Raw genomic sequence first — 21,778 nt, 5'->3', positions numbered from 1 at the left:
CGTCGCCGCCCCGTACCGTCGCCCCGTCCCGCCGCCCCGTCGTCGCCTTGCCGGTGAGCTCGCCCCGGCCGCCATGTCCACACACACACACACTACACACACACACACACACACACTACACACACACACACACACACACATTAGTTTGTTTGTTATAAATTTTTCTGTTTTTTAGTTATAGAAATGTTAGAAATTATTCTGTTTTTTAGTTATATAAATATTAGAAATGTTAGTTATATAGAATTGTTATAAATCTTTTCTGTTTTTTAGTTATAGAAATATTAGAAATGTTAGCAATTTTTCTGTTTTTTAGTTATATAAATATTAGAATTGTTATGGAAATGTTAGTTATATAATTAGGAAATTTTAGAATTAGTTTTAGTTAGATGAATTAGATTAATGTCAAATTGTTAGAATTTGCATATATATAGAATTTTAGTTATCACAATCCAATCATTTAAAAAATGTTACTTTTTGCGGGCATATAGTATTTGTTCTCGACGATATGCCCGGCCCGCATCCTCGCCGTCGACCCGTTCGCGACGACGTCCTGCTTCAGGGGACCCATGTCCGGGACTGGGCTCCGCCGGGCTGGCACTGGGAGGTGCTACCTGGAGGGGGGCGCCGCTTGGTGAGGAACCCGACCTCGGGTCCCGTCGTCGACCCTGATCTTCTTTGGTGGCGTTCGCGTGGGCCACATTCGGTGCAGAGGCAGCCGGCCCTGCCGAAGGTGGTGTGTCGCCGTGTCAGGGAGGAAGATGAGCACGTCCATCGCTACATGGCTGCTATGGACGACGTCAGGTTCTCCACTACTTGGCGGGTTCTTTGGGCAAATGATCGGAGATATGATCTTGTGATGGTTCCTTCTCTTTGGGTGTGCACCGCCCGCGCCCCAGGAACCGCGAGAGGCGCCCTAGATTCTTCTGTAGTACTCGATCTTTATTAGGTACCTAGCCAGTGATGTATTCTATATATAATATTCGAGACGATGTATTCGAGATTATATATATTAAGACGATGATGTATTCGAGATTATATATTCGAGACGATGTATTCGAGATTCAGTTTTTCCTTATTGATTAATTGCATCCATGTATTGTAATTTGAATACTAAATTGTTTTATATTTCTTCTGTATTAGTAAAGTAAAAGCTATGGCGGACAATACCGGCAGAGAGAGAGAAGAGGAATTGTTCGACATCATACGCAGCCCTCACAGGCTAGATGATCTGAATGAAGCAGATGACGGCTCCCAATATCTGAACAATACCGGAGAGGGTGATGAAAAGATATTCGATCTCGACGACCGAGCTGATGAAGTCATGAACTATGATTATGATTATGATGACACAGACAATGTTTGTGATGACACAGACAATGCTGATCTTCAAATAACAAAGACTACCGGCGAGGTATATTTATATAAGCATGCATCATGGTGATCATCACATGTTTTTTTATCGAAGATATATTAACGAATTGATCTTTCTTCTTTCAGCCCTCCGGATCGAGCAAATCTGCTTCTACAGACAGCAAGACAAAGCGACGCCCGGGCGGAATGTTGAAGGAAGGTGTAAAGTACCACATCGAATCCATCAAACTTAGTGGCGAACCCCTCACGCCTAAGAACGTTGCGGACAAGTGGACTCGTCAGTGCGGAGTTCTTGTGAAGGACAAACTCCCGATCTCCATTCAAGAATGGAAAGAGCCAAAGACTAAACGTCCAGGTGTTACTTGGGTCGACGACAGAGCCAAAAAAGACCTTTTGAAATCTCTGATGGAACATTTCACCCTACCAGATCATTTCACTAAAGCAGATGTGGAGAAAGTCAAGGCCGCTGCTCTTAAGAAGATGGCAATTGCATTCAACACCCATAATAAAACTGTATGGGCCAACTACCTCGCTAATGAAAGGAAGACTCCAGATTTCAAGGGAACACTGGAGAAGCAAAGATAGCACTGGGACGATTTTGTGACCTTCAAGGATTCAGAATTATCTAAGGAACGGTCGATGAAAATCAAGGCAAATGCCGCAAGAAAGACGCAGTTCCATAGGCTGGGTCCAGGTGGCTATGCGGTGGGATTGCCGAAGTGGGATAAGTCTGAGAAAGAGATGGAGGATGCAGGGGTCACTCCGGTTACTAGGAACTGGCCCCCCAGGTGCAGAACTTGGTTCTATGCGCATGGGGGAGCGTTGGACCCGAAGACAGGCGAATTTTCGTGGAAGGCAAGTCTAAAAGGAGCCGAACAAAAGATAATTGACGCAATAGAAGAAGCTCGAAGGGGGTGTTCACGCCCAACAGAGAGAACGATGAGCTTACGCGCGCCCTGGGAAATCCTGAACACCCGGGAAGAACACGAGGCAAGGGCGTTATTCCCTGGTATGAGGGCTTTTCAGAATGGAACGAGGACTACAGGACCCGTGCAAGAAGGAGGATGGAGGAGGAGAAGAAAAGGAAGCTGGAGGAGGAGTAGAGGAAGCAGGACGCAGAACGCCTTCAAGGCCTAGAAGCAAGGCACGCGGACCTAGCACTCAAATTCCAGCAGCAGCAACAGCAGATCGACTCACTTAGCCAGGAAAGGGGGTCTCAGCAGCGGCAGCAGCAAGCGGATGATAGTCCAGCATTGGATAGCACCGTCCCATCCATGCCGAGAAGCAGTGTTGGTTCTGCCCCGGGCGACACACGGCTGGATACATACCCTGTGGATGACATCATAGAGAACACTAACTATGAGCTACACTCCAAAATGAAGAACATATCCATGAAGGTGGCGGACGGCGTTGCTTTTCCAGTTACCCCCAAAGAAACCTACCATTGCATCCCGATTCCAGAGGGCTATGCTCGTGTCATGGTTGATGAAGTGGTGGACCCATATTCGGGGCTAATGCTTGACATTCCTGGAGGTGAAGACGAGCGCACACTGGGAGAGGCCATACATTGTATCATCCTATGGAGAAAGGATTGCATCATCTTTCGAAGTCCACCGACACCGCATCGTCTGCCGACTCCTCCTCGAAGTCCGCCACCGAGTAAGCAGACTCCCACTCCTCCATGTCCACAAACGCGTGAGACGACTCCTCCTCGAAGTCCGCCACCTCTTCCAAGTCCCCGAACGCGTGAGCTGACTCCTCCGGTTTCAAGTCCGCACAGCGTCATGCCACTTCTCCGGTTTCAAGTCCGGCACCGTGTCAGGCCACACCTCCTGCTTCAAGTCCGGCACATCGTCATGCCACTTCTCCTGGTCCAACTCCACGTCAGCCGTCTCCGCCGTCTTAGCAATCGCAGAAGAGACATGCCGCAGCTTTGGTGCGTAGCGGTACGAGTTGAGGTAGTTCAGGAAGTACAGGCGGAGACAAGCGATATAAATATGGTCCAAGCCTCGCTCCTCTTCCTCAGAGGCCTTACGACATGACTAAGGAGCAAAACACAGCCATAGTGCAAGCTCAAGTGGACGCCCATTTTGGACCGAAACCGGCACCGCCGCCAAAGGAGAAAGTGCGTGCGAAAGTAATTGACCACTTCATTTGTATGGCTAGAGAACCAGCTCCCAAGCCTGTTGACTCGGACTATGAGCGCCAAATCAGGAAGGCACATCGAGCACGACTATAGAAGGAAGCGAGCTCAAGCTCGAGCCAACAAGCAGCTGGCAAAAAATGCAGGAAAACCGTTTCCCAGTTGGGAGAACAGGCGGCGCAAGCGATCGCCCCGCTTGTTGTGCCAACAACACGTGAGAGGAGTAGTACGCGCGCCAAATATTATTGTGGGCAAACCGTTAGCGTTCCCCGGCATGGCGATGTGGTAATAACAGAGGATCATATAATGCAGGCTCAAATGCTCAATATCTCTGTTGGACAACTCCTTGAAATCGAGGCCATGCCTACACTTAAAGAATCGGAAATAGCATGGCAATATGTCCGGGGCAAACCTTTGGTCCATCCAGACAAGGTCAAGGACCTCCCAACGAGAATGTATCAATTGTATCAATGGTACATGAACATTACCAAGATTTCCAATCGAGAGTCTCTCATGGTGAATGTCAAGCATGAGCACTATTACCATGAGAAAGCTCTGACCATTGAGTATCCAGAACTATTTCAGTTATACAATCAAGACACACTCGACAAGTCTATCGTCAGTTGCTATTGTCTGTAAGTGATTTCTTTCTGTAATTTAAGTCTCAAGCTAGTTATGTAGTGATAATTTTGATCAATTATTACATGTAATTATACTCACTATATTCTTTTTCTGTGGTATTATATGCAGGACGAAGATGTATGAAATGAAAAAAGCTGGACGCTATGGCGTTGGGTTCATTGACCCAAATACCATTAATCAGGACATATGGCAGATTGAACATTGTCAAGATGCTGTAGAGGAAAGCATGCTAGAGTTCTTGAAGCGCCTCAATAGCAATGAAGATATACTACTTCCTTACAACTTCCTGTGAGTCACACTGTCTTGTACTACAAATTCTGTTTTTGCTTACTAGCTAGCTAGATGTTAATAATTAAGTGTATACGGTTTACGGTAGTTAATTAATTTTATGCACATGCCCGCTTAATTAAGACATGAAAACGTGTGCATATGCAGTTGGCACTGGGTCTTGTTAGACATTAAAGTTGAGGACGGAAAAGTTGAATTACTGGACTCACTAACTAAAGAAGATAAAGACTACACGATCGTGAAGGGGATAGTCAACAGGTAGTTTCAATCATTATTAACTATATCTCGGTCTATTAATTATTAGTTCGTCATTTCCTGATATGAACTATTTAATAACCCCTTTATTAATTTTCTTTGCCGGCGGGCAGGGCATGGGCAAAGTTCATCAAGGTGACTCCAGGCGCGTGGCCAAAAAAGTTGTTTTGGCATCGACCCAAGGTAAGTAATTAAGTAGTACTAGCTAGCTATCATCTCTTTAATTCTTGTTTCAATATCATTAATTAATTATCATGCTTGATTAATCATTATCTGATTCAATTCCATTCTCGTAAAGGCCCTGAGGCAGGCGCCAGGGAATAATCTGTGTGCATACTACGTTTGCAAGAACATTCGCATGATGACGTGCGAAAGGAGCAGATCTGATAGACAGTACTGGGTACGTTTGTCAGAACACTATTCACACCATTATTGATATCTAGTCACACAACTAACACACATGCATATTGATCTCCTTCTTAACAGTTCAGATTGGTGCGGGATAAACTCCTACCATCGGACCGCATACTAGCACTTCAAGAGGAAATAGTCGGATTTTTGCTCGACCAGGTCATAGATCCCAAAGGAGAATACTATTACCCGCTACCGCTCCCATGAACCACTTGTCATCGTGCTCCACAGGCACCAAAGGCAACATATATATGTAGGAGAAATTGTGTATATATACATGTGTATGTGTGAATAATTAATGGTGTTGGTTCTACGTACGAGAAAATCTATTTATATATATGCATAACGTGTACAATTTGTAGTATCGTGAAATAACAGCAAACAAAAAAAATTGAATGGAAAATAAATCAACCCCCCCCCCACCCCCAAATATTTAGTACCGTATGGTGTTACCAACCGGTACTAATGCCCTACGCGCACCCCGGGCCTGGCTCGTGCCACGTGGTGGCACTTTAGCGCCGGTTCGTGACGAACCGGTACTAAAGGGGGGGGGGGGCTTTAGTCCCCACTCTTTAGTGCCGGTTGGCAAACCGGCACTAAAGGCCGTTACGAACCGGCACTAAAGCCCGGTTCTGCACTAGTGGGGGTTGTCGGCCAATTGCATTTGTTGACCACCAGACAAGCAATTGCAAGTGTTGTAACCCGACTGTAACCACGCCCAAAAAAGTGATCGCCAATTGGGGGTAAGGGTTTTTGAGGCAAGTTGCATGTCCAACACTACACATGCAAAGTGTTGTAACCTGACCGCAACTACACAACCCTCAAATCAATTGCAACTGTAAGTGTTGTAATTGCCCAGGGCAATTGCATGTTCAACATTCCACATGCAACTGTAAGTGTTGTAAACATCATGAATATTTTATAGATGTGTGACGACTTTTTTTTATCATGCAACAAACATTTTTGAATAAGTGATGATTTTTCAAATATGTGGCTAACAATTTTGAATATGCGGCAAACATTTTTCAAATACGTGATGAAACATTTTTGAATATGTGAAATTTTTTTCAAATACGTGATAAGCATTTTTTTTCGTATGAACATGCCATAATTTTATTTTCAATAGTATAATATTTTTTTCTTTGATGTTTAACATTTTTAGAACAATTTGTTGAAAAAAGTATTTCTGGAAAATTAAAAAAGGTGTGGGACAAAATTGGGCATGATCCTGGGCCAGAAGCATTCTGTTGGCGATTACTACAGAACAAACATGCAGCTACGAGTACGCAAACAATGGGTCTAGTATTTGTTTTCCTTTTTCATGAAACCTGGACATGTTGTAACTCTTTCACAATAATTATAATTGGCTAGATGAATATATATTTTCCTAGTATACTTGCACACCACTACAGTTGAATCATTCTTTCTATGTTTTTTTTACATACTAGTTGTCCTTTTCGGTCATATTACTAGTCAATATTTTTGTACAGACCAAGTACAGTTTTTTTGTACACACTAGTTAATTTTCTAACTTTGTCTACCTGAAAAAAAAATCTAACTTTGTCAGTTTTTTATTTAAAAGTGTTGGGTTCACTGAGCTCGTAATATACGAGCCTAATGAATAGTACTTAAAAGGCAAATAGAAAAGCTTGTGGCAATGGAATCGTAGTACTCTTATCTGTAGATGGTTGTAGGTCTGTTTGTTTTGTTCCAAAAAATGCATGAAAACACATACACACAAAATAGAAAAGACCCGCAAAAAAAAAAGACACAAGTACAATGCTGGGCATACAGTGTAGCCCACTAATAGCCCATATAGACGACCCAGACAACGGACGTATACAGAGAAAACTGACCTACCGAGAAAACTAGACAACGCAGGCACGTACAGAGAAAACTGCGCATGAGGACGTCAGCCTGACGGCAGCTGACAGAGACCAAATTATATCTCATTCAGCTGAGGTCTAGGCACTCCCAAAATGAAAAGGTAAAAAAAAAGACACTGCATTAGCTTTCAAGAAACACGAACAAATGAAAGAAAAAAAAGTGTAATAAGAAGAAAATCAACTTCCTCTCTCCATTAACCTTTTGAGTTCCCTACTGAAAATTTGAAGGACCATAATAAATCACTGGAAAGTAGCATTTCATTGTGATTATCTTTTTTTCTTAAGGATTTCTGCACACTTATCCCAGGTTACACTTCCTTGCTGATGGTTTGTTTTTGGCTAAAGTTTTTTTTGAAACGGAGGTAAAAAATTTGCCTCATCCATTAATTAAGCAGAAGAGAATTGCCCGTTAATTAATGAAAAGCCGAGCGAAAACCATGACAAACCGCTGAGCGGCACACACAGATATCTCACACACACATTTACAAAGAGTGCCTCGTCGAGCTAGCACATAGACGTCATCGTCATCACTTCTCCTCAAACAGGGGACATCGTCATCTCTAATCCCCGAGCAAGCGACTCCGACTTTGTTGTGGACGAACATCCACCCAACCCTCACCGTAGAGGTTGTGTAGGAACATATGAAGATCCATGCCAGAGGTTAGACACCCGCATCGAGGGCAACGCAACTCAGACTCTGAAGGAAATATCCGAAGGAGAGCCATGCAAGACTGGCACTGTAGAAAACTACCGAACGGACCACTTGCTGCCTGTCATCGTTGCCACAGGGGCCCCACCGCCGCAGCTCCGACTTCACCATAACAAACAAACCGAGGTAATCCCAGGAGCACGTCAGAGAAGAGCCGACTACCACTGCAATGCCTCCGACTTCACTTGCTCCATCATCGTTGTCACGGAAGTCTCAACAACACACTAACGCCTTTACCACCCACCCTCACCAACTGGTCCCTCTAACCGGATTAAACTCCAAAATCGATGCCCTCAAGAGGGGAACGACGCAAACGCGACGTCAACGACCGATCCTCCTGATCTGGGGTTTCCCCCGGAGCTGTCTTTTGCAGAGAAAGAGAGAGCATCTCGTCAACGCCTTCAAGAAGGTTACGGCGTCCACGGCCGCTGCCGTCACAAGCTCTAGCCAAGGCCACAAACAGGTTTTCACCCATCTCTCATAATCCAATCAATCCGGCAGCCCACCTTCCCTTTGTGCATCTCCACGCATCCTCCACCCTGGCATCCTCATCACCGCATCAAGCCGGACCTCACCATCTCCTCGCTGGGCCACCACGCAAGCAACCTCCATGAGCAGACCCTGTCGCCGCTTGCCTACAACACTCCAACGCGATAACAGCGTCGGCCCGTCGCGCCAAGCCCCTTGCAGACGACCTCACATGCAGCACACCACACCCCAGCCACGGCCAGAGTACATCCCCGAGCACCTCCAGCAGGCCCACCGCCCACGCGCTCATGCACCCGAGCATGCTTAGTGAGCCGAAGCAGAGGACCGGATCCACGCCGAAGACGCCCAATCTGCCGCCCAGGCAACACGCCGCTGCGTAGATGCCACCACTTGCCCGTCGCCGTGACCTGCAGAGTCGTCCCGCGCCGGACCTCGGTGGGCCGCACGCTGGCTACCTGACCAGATCCACGCAGCCCGCACCACCCAGCATCGTTGCCCCGTCGCCGCGCCTCCCCTTCTTCCTTGGTCGTCGCAAGCAGCTGGGAACCTCCTCACTTGCCAAGCCGAGTCTGAACCTCTGCTCCCAGATCTAAGACATACACTTCAGATCCACTGTCACCGCGCGAGCCACGGACGGCCCTGCCGCTCCTGCGGCGGCGAGGGGAGAGAGGGAGGTGGGCGAGGCTCCGGGCGGCCGGACCTGGACGCTCCGGTGCGGCCCGTACGAGCCGCACGGGAGCGGGAGCGGGAGTGAGTAGTAAGCTTCTTGGCTAAAGTTGGTTGTTGAATATGAACTATTCCATGAAAGATAAAACAGTCTCAAATTATTTGCTCTTTTTAAGTTGAACGATTCCTTCCAGATCTATGGTCAAGCTAGTCATAAAATGGGACACACCAAAAAAATGTCGAGAAAAGTGAATCAGTAAAGGAACAAAAAATGTATGTGAACAATGAAGAAGGGGTTAGTGCTTTTAAGCACCATATCAAGATCCCTGCTGCTCACAACAAACCAGTTTTTACTTTTATCAATTCCAAAGTGCCTTTGAGATTTTGTACACCACATAATTTTGGATCATATTTTTTATCAGGTATTGGCGCATAATAGTACCAGGAGGAAGCTACTTAAAAGAAACGAGAAATGCGAACAATAGTGTAAGCCCTGAATGACTAATTTCAAGCTTAATATCTTATCCTTGCTATAGACAGAATTAGTTTCCAACAATAGTCAGATCACATCATAGGCTAAGGAAACTCCCACCAACAAATTGTGAGCAAGAAATTTCAGTTTGCCATCAAGGATTACAAAAAAAAAGATGGTTCGTGCTCTCGTTTTTATCTCATGGATCGGTGCTACTCGTGCATCCTGTTTGTAGCCTCAAGACATGGATCATGTTTGTAGCCTCAAGATTTATCCGTGGGGATAATTTCTTCAACCAAATTCAATGTTGACCCGATAAATGAAATAGTATCGTCAAGCAACAGGAATTACATTCGCTGAGGTCTTGAAATCTTCCAATCAAGTTGCTGCATTTGAACAGTCACCGTTCGTCGCTGCTTCCTTTCCATCCAACACCGGAGGGATGGCCAGGGTGATGTCCTTGTCATGGGCAGTAGCGTCACTGCCATGTTGGTCGGTTGTGTGCTCTTTGAGCTATGCATATCTATCCCCTCTCACCAACAAGGCAACAATGAGGGATACATGGAAGTTGTCCAGAGCCAAAGTCTTGACAGTGCCAAGCCACGGCGATGTCCAGGTGTCGCCTCGAAACTCAAGACAGGGCCAGCATTGTCAAAGATGAGCCGATAACTCAAGCCTGTCATTGTCATTGGAAGGAATGTCATCGCTATCCACCTTGAGAGCTGCATACCAGAAGTGAACCATCTCTTTGGAATGTCCTATTATTTTGAAATGCTGGAGTCCCCTTTGTGGATTATAAACTAGCCTTCCTTTATAAATATTTTGTTATTTGGTAACTGTAGGAAAGCCTAATAGCTGATCTAAAAAATTGCAATGATCTCGCTTGTTAAGATACTATCTTAGTAATAACCTTCAATTGCTCAGTGAACTCTATACCCGCTATAAAGTATATGGAGGAGGGATTATAGGCACTTAACTGCAGAATTCTGTATACTGAATCTTCCATGTGCAATCAAAAGCACAGGAAAGCTACTATGTGAAAATAGATGAATACCAGCATCTGGAGTCTCAGCCACATCACAGATTACCAATGTTAAGCTTCAGACTGTATCCCGTCAGGTCGAGTCTAGCACATAACGGTTAGGACCATATTCCACACCCCTAATGAACCATTACAATTGCCTAAAAGCATGTATCCCATCGAGTCCCACAATTTGATATGGAGAACAAAAGACTGGAAGAACAATGCCCACATAATATGTATAGCTAATTTACTAGAGTGGCAGATTGCTCTTCAACATACTCAACCAACATAACAAGCAATTCTCCAGCAATGTGAAAATTATAAGATCCAAATATATTATCCCTCTGTAAAGAAAATAGATTACCAACCACAAAACACCCACACATGAAGAAAATATTAAAGATAGAAGAGGAGGCAACTCATTTTGCCCATGAAGAATGAACAAAGTTAATGAGGTATCAGGCATTTGAAACAGAGCCTTGCCTCTTCCATAAATATAGGTCAATAATGCACATAGAAATGTGTGTCGATGCTTTTGAGTGAAAGATCTTGTCTAAGAAATCAGGAAAATTTGTAGCCTAGCAGAATGTGACAAAACATATACATCTTCATCTCACTACATGGGCATTGCAGTATACTGTTATATCCACCGTAGGCAAAAAATATGCAACAAATAGCAGCCTAATACCTAACAGATTTGTGGAGCAACTGTAGCAGTAAAACCTCTGAGATCTTCATGCAACTCAGATCCTGCCATACTGTCAGTTCCCTACGAAAGCTACTGTCAGATCCTGCCATGTTCTCTGTTTCGGCTCAAAGCTACGAGAGCAAACTGTAGAGTTTTTACAATGGCAAGACAAAGCTAGTGTCCGCGATACATTTTCAAGCGAATTAAAAAACTAAGCACATAACTGATGCTGCAAGAAATTGGAAGTTTATTACGAGATAATTCATTAGCCTGCTTACACACACCAGTAACGCGGGGAAAATCCCAACCTTGCTGACAAATCCAACACCACTATGAGAAAACAAGCACCACTGCATTAAAACAGTTACCGCATACTGACACCGATCACAGGAGCCATGTCGCCTTCAAATAGTCATTTCTCATGTTGATGAGAATGAACTCCTGCCCTTAAGCATATTCAACCATATGTTGTCAATGTCTTGCAGGGCCTCCCCTTTTCTGAAAAAGTTGAAGACATGGTACTATATTAAGTTGCACTCATAGGTAGGCATAAGCATAATTAGGTGTAACATTACATAGCACTGAAAGTTTGCTCGAGCATATATATATCTGAAAATGATACGTAAAAAGTAACTACCCATCTGTCTAAACATTCAAACTTTCACATTATTCCACCAACTGGTATATTTATTATTTAATAATAATTGTTCCAAATCACAGAAGAAAAGGGCATATAGATATACCTTGTCGATTGTAGAAGCTCATGTACGGAATCAAAGAGCGAAATTTCTCTCTCTTCCATATCTTCTTCCACCGTAGCGTCTTCAAATTAATCTCGTAGATGCCAAGATCCACGGTCACGAAAATGATATCATGGCCCTCCACAGATCCAATAACACTAATTCTTTTCCTGGGATTTTGAATGGGGAGAAGTTCCTTGAGATCGATGACTTCACGCCGAGTCCATGACGCAACTCTGTCGGAACCCATCTGTCTTGACCATACGTAGAGGATTAACCCGTCCAAGTGTGCCAACCCCAAGCCGCCATCCTCCATTGCCATGAGGATAGCAGGACCAACAATGGCCGACCCGGTAAGCGGCGCATCAATCAGTGATAAGCAATTAGAGCTCAAGTCATACTTAAGAATCCCTACACGCTTATCATCATACCTAAGCATGAAGTGAAGTGCGTTTTCGACGTGGACAGGGGGCAGTGAATCGATGAATGGATCGGCCGTAATAAGATGAAGACCAGAGCACGGCTTGCTCCATCCATCAAAAAGAGAATCAGAGCCCAAGTCACTCCACTCGGCCGGCATGGGCGAGGACACATACGCATGTGCAACACAATCACCATCATCATCGTTCGTGTCCAGGCCGATGAAGACCACCTGGAAGGGGCCCTCATGGCATGCACGGTGGTCACAGCCCCTCACAGCGCAGAGCACCGCCGCGCCAACATAGCCAACAGGCGCTTCCAGCTTCATCCGGCGGCCTGTCATGGGGTCCCAAACGACGAGCCCCGTGTAGTTCCCAAGGAGGACGCGGCCATGGCGGCAGTCCCACGGAGCGTACCCACGGTCCCAGCCATCGGCGGCGGAGATGAGTGCGCCGAATTTCGCGGTGGGGACGAAGTTTGCCACGGGGTCATCCTCCTTGGAGCCGCGGTTAAAGATCCAGTTGTAAAGGAATCCCAGCATGGGGGGAGCTCCATGGAAGTCGCGGTAGAGGCCGCGGAAGCGGGCGCTGGAGAGGAGGCCGAGCCAGAGCTTGCAGGCGAGGGAGGCGCGCACGAGGTGCTCGGGCTCGTCCGGCGGGAAGCGGAGGAAGATCTCCTCGAGAAGCTCATCCGGCAGCGCCGGCGCCGGCGGCATGGTCGGTGGCGGCGGCGAGGGTTTCGGGCCGGGAAATTTTTTGGGCTGGTGCGCTGGGTGGAACGGATGTGTTGTGTGCTGCTCAGTTTTCTCTGATTGGCCTCTACTTTTGTGCTTTGGGCTTTCTTTTTTTAGGCTTTGGGCTTTCAGATTTCAACATTTTTCAGGCCCAAAGTAGCAACATTTCAAAAAGAAAGCATTTCAAAATAATAATTTAAAAGGCAAGTAGCAACATAGGCACTACGCAACTGATCCACCTGCTTGAAACTTGAAATCACGGTTTCTCAAAGAAGGAAAATCTAGAAGGACAATCAATTTTATGTTTTTACATGTCATCTTTTTATTAAAGGTTATAAAAATCATGTTTTGTGTTGCCCTAGATTTTTTATTTTGATTCAGATATTTTGATTTAAATATTCAATATCATGTATAGATCTTTGGACATTTAGTTTGCCTAGATATATAAAAAAATCCTTGGTTTTTAATCTATGGTTACAAAATCATATCTGTTTTAAGGATATTCTTGAGTACTCAAACTATGACTTTTATTTTTGAAACATATGTAGGAGTATATGGTACCGACTGAGGGAGCGGCTTGGGGAGGGTGTGACCACAAGGTGGCCTGCCATGGCCATGGGTGGCATTGGAGGGAGGTTCCTTGGGGCTAGAAGAAGACGGTTTGATGAGGAAGAAGCCTCCTGAGCACTTCAATTTCCACCCAACAATTCACGCCGATTCGGCAGAACACACAGTGTTTTACAAACCGCATTGATAATTAATAATTTCAATAAACAATTGTACTTTTTTCAACTGTACAACTAAATAGTCGCCCCCTTTGATTTGCCAAAGCACGAGACAATCATTGATAATTTCAATGTCATTGTCCCTTTTTTCATATTTGACATGATGGTATTGATGAAAACAAGTGTACTTTCATTTGAAAAACATAATGGTCGCCCCCTTTGATGTTTTACACGCAACAACATAATGGTCGCCCCCTTTGATTTGTAAAAACATGAGAGTCGTGATAATTGTGTCACGACCCCTTTTTCAAATTTTGTCGTGGCAATACCATGACAACATTTGTACTTCCATTTGACGTCGTCCAATACTCAACAACAAATTATGTATTTGAGAACTTCACAATTTCTACAAAAACCTATAAAACTTATAAAAAATCAAAAGAAACATGAATACAATTGCTTATCGGTCACTGTATGTGTTTTTGTACAATGGACTATTGTCAAAATCTAAGATTGGCCGCACACCTTTTTATGGGTTTATTTGGGTTCATCCAATGTCAAAACCATCTGGATTTTGGATGGCGACATTTTATATAAATGGGGAAATAAGAAACATAAAATAAAACAGGGGGGATAAATATCCAAACATGCTAATAAGCTTCTATGATAATAAAATTCATAATATTCTAGAAAAACATTGGGCAAAGAAATCTCATAATTGATACTTGATACTAAAGTTACAGTTTTTGAGGCTTGAGAGCCAGATACTTGGAGGTGGAGGCATATCTGAATGACTCTACATAATACTGCAACCACATGGTATACTGATCTTTGCATGGTGGGAAGAAGAGTTGAGACGCAAAAGTGCATGCACAGGTCTGTTGTTTCCTTAGCTCTATAACAAGCTTCAGTCTAACAGTCAGAGGTTAGTTGTAGCAATGATCCTGTGTCCTTGCGGTCTCTGACAAAAAATAATTTATTCATTCATTTGAACAGGATGCGCCATTTCTTGCGAATTCAAACACATTCCACATCTAGAACTTTGAAGTCCCTGTGATCAAAGTTGCCCAGCCTGAGCAACATTGGGCACTGCATGGCCCTGTGAGCTGAAGTGAGATGGGGATACAATAGACAGCTCCTTCAAATAGTCTGTAGCAGAATTATGTGCCACACCATTGTAAGCCTGGAAGAAACCTGCAATATCAGATTGAATTTTCCTGGTGCCTTGGATTGGAACAGAGGTTTACCTGAGGCTGCAACTTTAGCCAATGTTTGATTAACTGTTAGGAGCGTGGCCTGCTGAATCTGGATCAATTTTGCCATGATCATGATGTTGATCCTATGATCATCGTCTTCTCTGCAAATGCTGATTGCAATGCCTGCATCAGGTTACAGAGAGGAACTCTTCCCAGGGGCATCTGCAACAAACTTAAGCCCAGCAATGTTCAAGGCAGTTTTAATGGTAGCTCCCTGAGGGGGTCAGTCATCAACATCTGCTCATCAACACTTACAGATAACAACATCAATTAAATCCACAAGATTAATTAGGAACATCAGCAGGCCTACATGCAGAAATCATCATCATATCATCTCTTGGGCAACAGAACCACTCACTCTGGGCATATGTTCTCATCAATGGAACATCCTTGGAGATGAATCTAAAGAATGGATCAGAGTTGGGACAGCAAACTCTAGTACATAGCTACTGACAAAAGAGCACATAACTGATGCTGCAAGAAATTGGAGGTTCATTACAAGATAACCCATTCATCCACTTACACATAGCTACTGGCGGGGAAATTATAAGCTTTGTGGCAAAAGCCAACAACAGCATGAAAAACAAGCACCACTGGCAAAACCAACTACATACTCCCTCCGTTCCTAAATATAAGTCTTTGAAGAGGTTTTCACTATACACCACATACTGAGCAAAATGAATGAATCTCACTCTAAAATGCATCTATATACATCCGTAGGTGATTCATAGTGGAATCTCTACAAAGACTTATATTTAGGAACGGAGGGAGTACTAAATAGTGATGACCCTTGCAGCCTCCGATTTCTTGTTTATGAGAGTGGCCCTGCTACCCTAAGCATACTCAACCATACATTGTCAATGCGCCGCATCACCGGGGATCACTCTTTCTGCAAGAGTAAATTTTTCAGTGTGATTGCAAAAAGGAGATGACATGATCTTATATAAATTGCCAAATTAGTAAGCATAATTAGTTGTAATTACATAGCACTCAAAATTTTGCTCGGGCAAATTCAAATATAACTTTCAATCTGATTACACATTCAATGTTTTGTTTGTTCCACTAACTAATATGGAGTATTACTTAAGAATTGTTCCTGAATCAGAAAAGAGAGGACGCATAGATACAAATATACCTTGTGGATTGTAGAAACTCATGTACAGAATCAAACCACAAAGCTTTTTTCTCTTCTGTAGCTTCTTCCACCGTAATGTCTTGAGATTAATCCCGTAGATGTCAAGGCCCATGGCCACGAAAATGATATCTCTGCCCTCCACAGACCCAATCAGTCTAAGAATCTTATTGGGATTATGAATGGGGAGAAGGTTATTAATATTGATGACTGTACGCTGAGTCCATGACGCAATTCCATCGGAACCCCTTTGTCTTGACCACAAGTGGATGGTCAACATGTCCACATTCGCAAACCCCAATCTGCCATCCTCCATCGCCACGAGGATAGAGGCATTGAGAAGGATAGACCCCGCCAACGGCGCATCAATCAATGATAAGCAGTTAGATCCCAAGTCATACTTAAGAATTGCTATGTGATTATCTAGGTAATACACGAGCTTGAAGTGCAGTGCGTCTTGGACGAAGACAGGGGACAGTTCGTCCCAAAATGCAATGGGTCCAAGATGAAGAGCTGAGCACGGCTCGTTCCACTTATTAAAACGAGAACCAGAGCATGGCTTGCTCCAATCACCGGTCACCGGCAAGGACAAGCACGCGCGCGCAACATATTCACCATCTTCAATCGTGTCCACACCGATGTAGAGCACCTGGAAGGGGCCTGCATGGCACGCACGGTGGTCACAGCCGGCCACGGCGCAGAACACCGCTGCCCCATAGCTTCTGCGCAACTGGTCGGGCGAGTCCAGCTCCCTCCGGCAGCCCGTCATGGGGTCCCAAACGACGAGCGGGACGGGTTGGTAAGACTGGTCGCCGAGGAGAACGCGGCCATGGCGGCAGTCCCACGCAGTGTAGCCCCAGCACCCCCAGTCGTCGTCGGGTATGCGCGCGCGGAATTTCGTGGTGGGAAGGAAGTGTGGGATGTTGTCTTCCGCCTCATGGACGGAGTTCGATCGAAGGGAACACAGGAAACCTAGCATTGGGGGAGCTCCATGGAAGTCGCGGTAGCGAGCACGGAAGCGAGGGGCAGAGAGGAGGCCGAGCCAGACCTTGCTGACGAGGGAGGCGCACAGGAGATGCTCGGGCTCGTCCGGCGGGAGGCGGAAGAAGACCTCCTCGAGGAGCTCGTCCGGCAGCACCGGCGGCGGCATGGTGGGTGGAGGCGGCGAGGGTTTCCGATGGGGAAATTTTCGAGCTGGTGCGGCGGGTGGAAGGGGATTGGATCCACGGTCCAGTGTCAATGTGTGGTGGGGGGATCCGACGGGTGGAACCGGGGCGACAGTGTGGTGCTCTCGTTTTTCTCTGCTCGGGCAGTGGCAAATCGAACACAGTGAGAGCATCTACACCCTTGCATCTCAAATCGGCCTCGAAAGCCCGGGCGGCCACTGATCGGTCACCATTTTTTGATCCAGACGACCTCTCAAACGAGCCTCAAACGCCCGAACTGACCGGCACCCCTCATATCTAGTCGAAATATGAGACGGATATGGGGCGCCCGAGCACGCCCGCCACATCAGTCTGATGGCGTGGTCCCATGCGAAAACGCCTGGAAACCCGGCAGTTTGGCGGACGCCGCATCCGTCGCTGCGGTGTGAACGCCGCGTCGTGGCGCTCCGGCTCGCCGCCTGAGACCAAATCCGTCTATTTAAGCTGACCGGCGTCCCGCAACCCTAACACATCCACCTCCCCCCTCTTCGCATCGCCAGTCCGAACCCGTCTCCCGCTCCGGCGCTATGCCCACGCTCCGGTGCTCCGCCATGGTCCAGAGGAAGATCACCTACTACGCAATGCTGACGCCAGAGCACCGCTACGAGAACCAGCAGGAGATCCGGGCGAGATAAGCCGCGCACGCCGCCCGCATCGCTGCCGGGCTGCCTCCGGACTCGTCGTATCCGGAGGAGGAGGAGGAGGAGGAGGAGGAGCTGGCTCCAATTGAGGTGGAGGAAGCGAGGAGGCGGGGCAGCAGGATCCGGAGCTGCAGCTGTCGGGCTTCAACATGGAGCATGCGGAGGCGTAGTTCGTTATCGCCCAGTCGGAGGAGATGGCAGAGCAGCAGACCATCCTGGAGTCCATCCGGGATGAGGCCTATGTGGACGCCAACCAGGCGTTTCTCTACCAGGAGCAGGTGGCGTCCCACGCGCTCTTCGTCGAACTCAACGCGAAGATAGAGGCGGATGAGGCCAGAGCGGAGCAGTCGGAGGTGCCGGAGGAGCCGTTGTAGCTACCACCCATGCTGCCGGAGCCGGGCACGGAGATCATCGACATCTCCGACGACAAGTAGCTAGGTGATCGACGTAGTACGTAGGTTTATTTTAGTTTGCATATCTTTTGTATGGATTTGAGAATCTAGTATGCGATGTCCGGATGCATTTGCTGAAACTTGAGACGTGCCCGGTCACTGCGCGCGGACGGGCTCGTCGGCGGGCGTTTGATGGGCCATATTTGACATATCCGGCTGTAGATGCTCTAAGCTACCCGACAACCGCGATCGCTCACGCATGCCACATCAACGCAGTTAACGTCGTAGGGATTGGTGGTGGCGTGGTTACCGTCCACCCCAGATAACACCTCCCGGTAACTTCCTTCTCTTATCCTCACCATGAAGGCAGCCCACCCACACGACCTCTCTCTCTCTCTCATTTCCTCTTCCATCTAACCCGCCGACACGAGCATGACGAGCGGGAGGGGAATTGGCTCCGCTCTCCCACGTAGACACACCAACTTCATCGCCTCGAGGGAGAAGTGGGTGGGAGGAGAAGGACGCGGCGGCGGTTTTGATCTATGGTCTGCTTTATCGGGTCGAAGTGGTTGCCGGAAGGATGGGACGAAGAAGTCGTCGTTGGCTAGCTGAGGGCCAGGTGAGGATGAGGGGAAGCGGCTTCCAGCATGCCACCAGCGTTGGGTCGATGGTGTCATGCCTCAGCGGCCAGGATCATGCAAGGTAGATGTGAAGCAGGGGCGCCCCTCTCCCCTGAGCTCCATATCAATGGGAGCAACAGCGAGGTGAGCAGTGAAAAGGCTCATGCCTGAAAAGACCGAGGGGTTGGTGATGACCCACAAGTATAGGGGATCTATCGTAGTCCTTTCGATAAGTAAGAGTGTCGAACCCAACGAGGAGCAGAAGGAAATGATAAGCGGTTTCCAGCAAGGTATTCTCTGCAAGTACTGAAATAAGTGGTAACAGATAGTTTTGTGATAAGGTAAATTGTAACGAACAACAAGTAACAATAGTAAATAAGGTGCAGCAAGGTGGCCCAATCCTTTTTGTAGCAAAGGACAAGCCGGACAAACTCTTATAATAGGAAAAGCACTCCCGAGGACACATGGAAATATCATCAAGCTAGTTTTCATCACGCTCATATGATTCGCGTTCGGTACTTTGATAATTTGATATGTGGGTGGACCGGTGCTTGGGTGTTGTTCTTACTTGAACAAGCATCCCACTTATGATTAACCTCTATTGCAAGCATCCGCAACTACAACAAAAGTATTAAGGTAAACCTAACCATGGCATGAAACATATGGATCCAAATCAGCCCCTTACGAAGCAACGCATAAACTAGGGTTTAAGCTTCTGTCACTCTAGCAACCCATCATCTACTTATTACTTCCCAATGCCTTCCTCTAGGCCCAAATAATGGTGAAGTGTTATGTAGTCGACGTTCACATAACACCACTAGAGGTTAGAAAACATACATCTTATCAAAATATCGAACGAATACCAAATTCACATGACTACTAATAGCAAGACTTCTCCCTTGTCCTCAGGAACAAGCGTAACTACTCACAAAGCATATTCATGTTCATAATCAGAGGGGATATAATGTGCATAAAGGATCTGAACATATGATCTTCCACCAAATAAACCAACTAGCATCAACTACAAGGAGTAATCAACACTACTAGCAACCTACTAGCACCAATCCCGGACTTGGAGACAAGAATTGGATACAAGAGATGAACTAGGTTTGGAGATGAGATGGTGCTGGTGAAGATGTTGATGGAGATTGCCCTCTCCCGATGAGAGGAGCGTTGGTGATGATTTCCCCCTCCCGGAGGGAAGTGTCCCCGGCAGAACAGCTCTGCCGGAGCCCTAGATTGGTTCCGCCTCGTGGCGGCGGAGTCTCGTCCCGAAAGGTTGCTTATGATTTTTTTTCTCATCGAAAGACTTAATATAGGAGAAGATGGGCGTCGGAGAGCCACCAGGGGGCCCACAAGGTAGGGGGGCGCGCCCAGGGGGGAGGGGCGCGCCCCCCACCCTCGTGAGCAGGGTGTGGGCCCCCTGGCCTTCATCTTTGGCGATGATTTTTCTTTATTTATTTTAAGATATTCCGTGGAGTTTCAGGACTTTTGGAGTTGCGCAGAATAGGTCTCCAATATTAGCTCCTTTTCCAGTCAGAATTCCAGCTGCCGGCATTCCCCCTCTTCATGGTAAACCTTGTAAAATAAGAGAGAATAGCCATAAGTATTGTGACATGTCGTGAAATAACAACCCATAATGCGATAAATATCGATATAAAAGCATGATGCAAAATGGACGTATCAACTCCCCCAAGCTTAGACCTCGCTTGTCCTCAAGCGAAAAGCCGATAACAATAAATATGTCCTCATGTTTAGAAGTAGAGGCATCGATAAAAATAAAATACGGACATGAAGGCATCATGATTATTTTCATAACAGCAACATATGTAGCTTTGTCATATGATTACTTATGTTCAAGTGATGATCTTTTCACAAAGCCAAAGTATGAATCATAAACCTTATTGAGCACCAACAAATTATACCCTCAGTCATTGAAGCAATTGCAATTTATCATAGCATCGAAAAGAGTCTATGTCAGAGCTTAAAAGCAAGTCCACATACTCAACTATCACTTAGTCCTTCATAATTGCTAACACTCACGCGATACTTGTGGTTACAGAGTTTTAATCGGACACAGAGAAAGATAGGGGCTTATAGTTTTTGCCCCACAACCTTTTACCTCAAGGGTAAAGTCAACAATAATAATTCACGCTCCCCCACATCCAATTAGATATATATATCATGTTCTTTCCAACATGCTGAGCTTGCCAAAGGATAAAATGAAAAAGGACGGGTGAAGATCACCGTGACTCTAGCATAAGGTAGAGGATAATGATAAAAGATAGGCCCTTCGCAGAGGGAAGCAGAGGTTGTCATACGCGTTTAGGGTTGATGCACAAAATCTTAATGCAAAAGAACGTCACTTTACATTCCCCCTTGTATGTGAACCTTTATTATGCAGTCCGTCGCTTTTATTGCGTCCACAACAAGTTCGTGCAAAGTTTATTTTCTCTGCACTAATAAATCATGCATATTTAGAGAGCAATTTTTATTGCTTGCACCGATGACAACTTACTTGAAGGATCTTACTCAATCCATAGGTAGATATGGTGGACTCTCATGGCAAAACTGGTTTAAAGGTATTTGGAAGCACAAGTAGCATCTCTACTTAGTGCTGAAGATTGGCTAGCATGAGGGGGGAAGGCAAACTCAACACGGTAGAGGAACCATGACAACATACTTTATCTCAGATGTAAGAAACCATAACTCATTATGTTGTCTTCCTTCACTACTAGGGAAAAGCCTAGCAGCAGCGCGGGTTTTGGGCCTAGCAGTTGCGCGGGCAGGAGCGCTACTGATAAGGCGCTACAGCTAATGCTTAGCAATAGCGCGTCTTGGCCCACGCTACTGCTAAATTGACTTAGTAG

The 21,778-nt window shown here is 46.0% G+C and overlaps 2 protein-coding genes across 2 annotated transcripts; both read right to left on the bottom strand.

Moving 5' to 3' along the window:
* Nucleotides 1-11,758: 11,758 nt before the first annotated feature.
* Nucleotides 11,759-12,919, bottom strand: LOC119310593. Its single transcript, XM_037586286.1, has one exon. The coding sequence runs from the start codon at nt 12,917-12,919 to the stop codon at nt 11,759-11,761; it is 1,161 nt and encodes a 386-aa protein (XP_037442183.1).
* A 2,442-nt stretch (nt 12,920-15,361) lies between these two features.
* Nucleotides 15,362-17,320, bottom strand: LOC119312755. Its single transcript, XM_037588514.1, has 2 exons — nt 16,054-17,320; nt 15,362-15,807 (listed from the first exon to the last, which is right to left on the bottom strand). The coding sequence occupies exons 1-2, from the start codon at nt 17,198-17,200 to the stop codon at nt 15,776-15,778; spliced, it is 1,179 nt and encodes a 392-aa protein (XP_037444411.1). The 5' UTR covers nt 17,201-17,320; the 3' UTR covers nt 15,362-15,775.
* Nucleotides 17,321-21,778: the final 4,458 nt, after the last annotated feature.

This window comes from Triticum dicoccoides, chromosome 5B (assembly GCF_002162155.2).
Source record: "Triticum dicoccoides isolate Atlit2015 ecotype Zavitan chromosome 5B, WEW_v2.0, whole genome shotgun sequence".
NCBI lineage: Eukaryota > Viridiplantae > Streptophyta > Magnoliopsida > Poales > Poaceae > Triticum > Triticum dicoccoides.
This window is presented reverse-complemented; position numbering and strand designations above follow the sequence as displayed.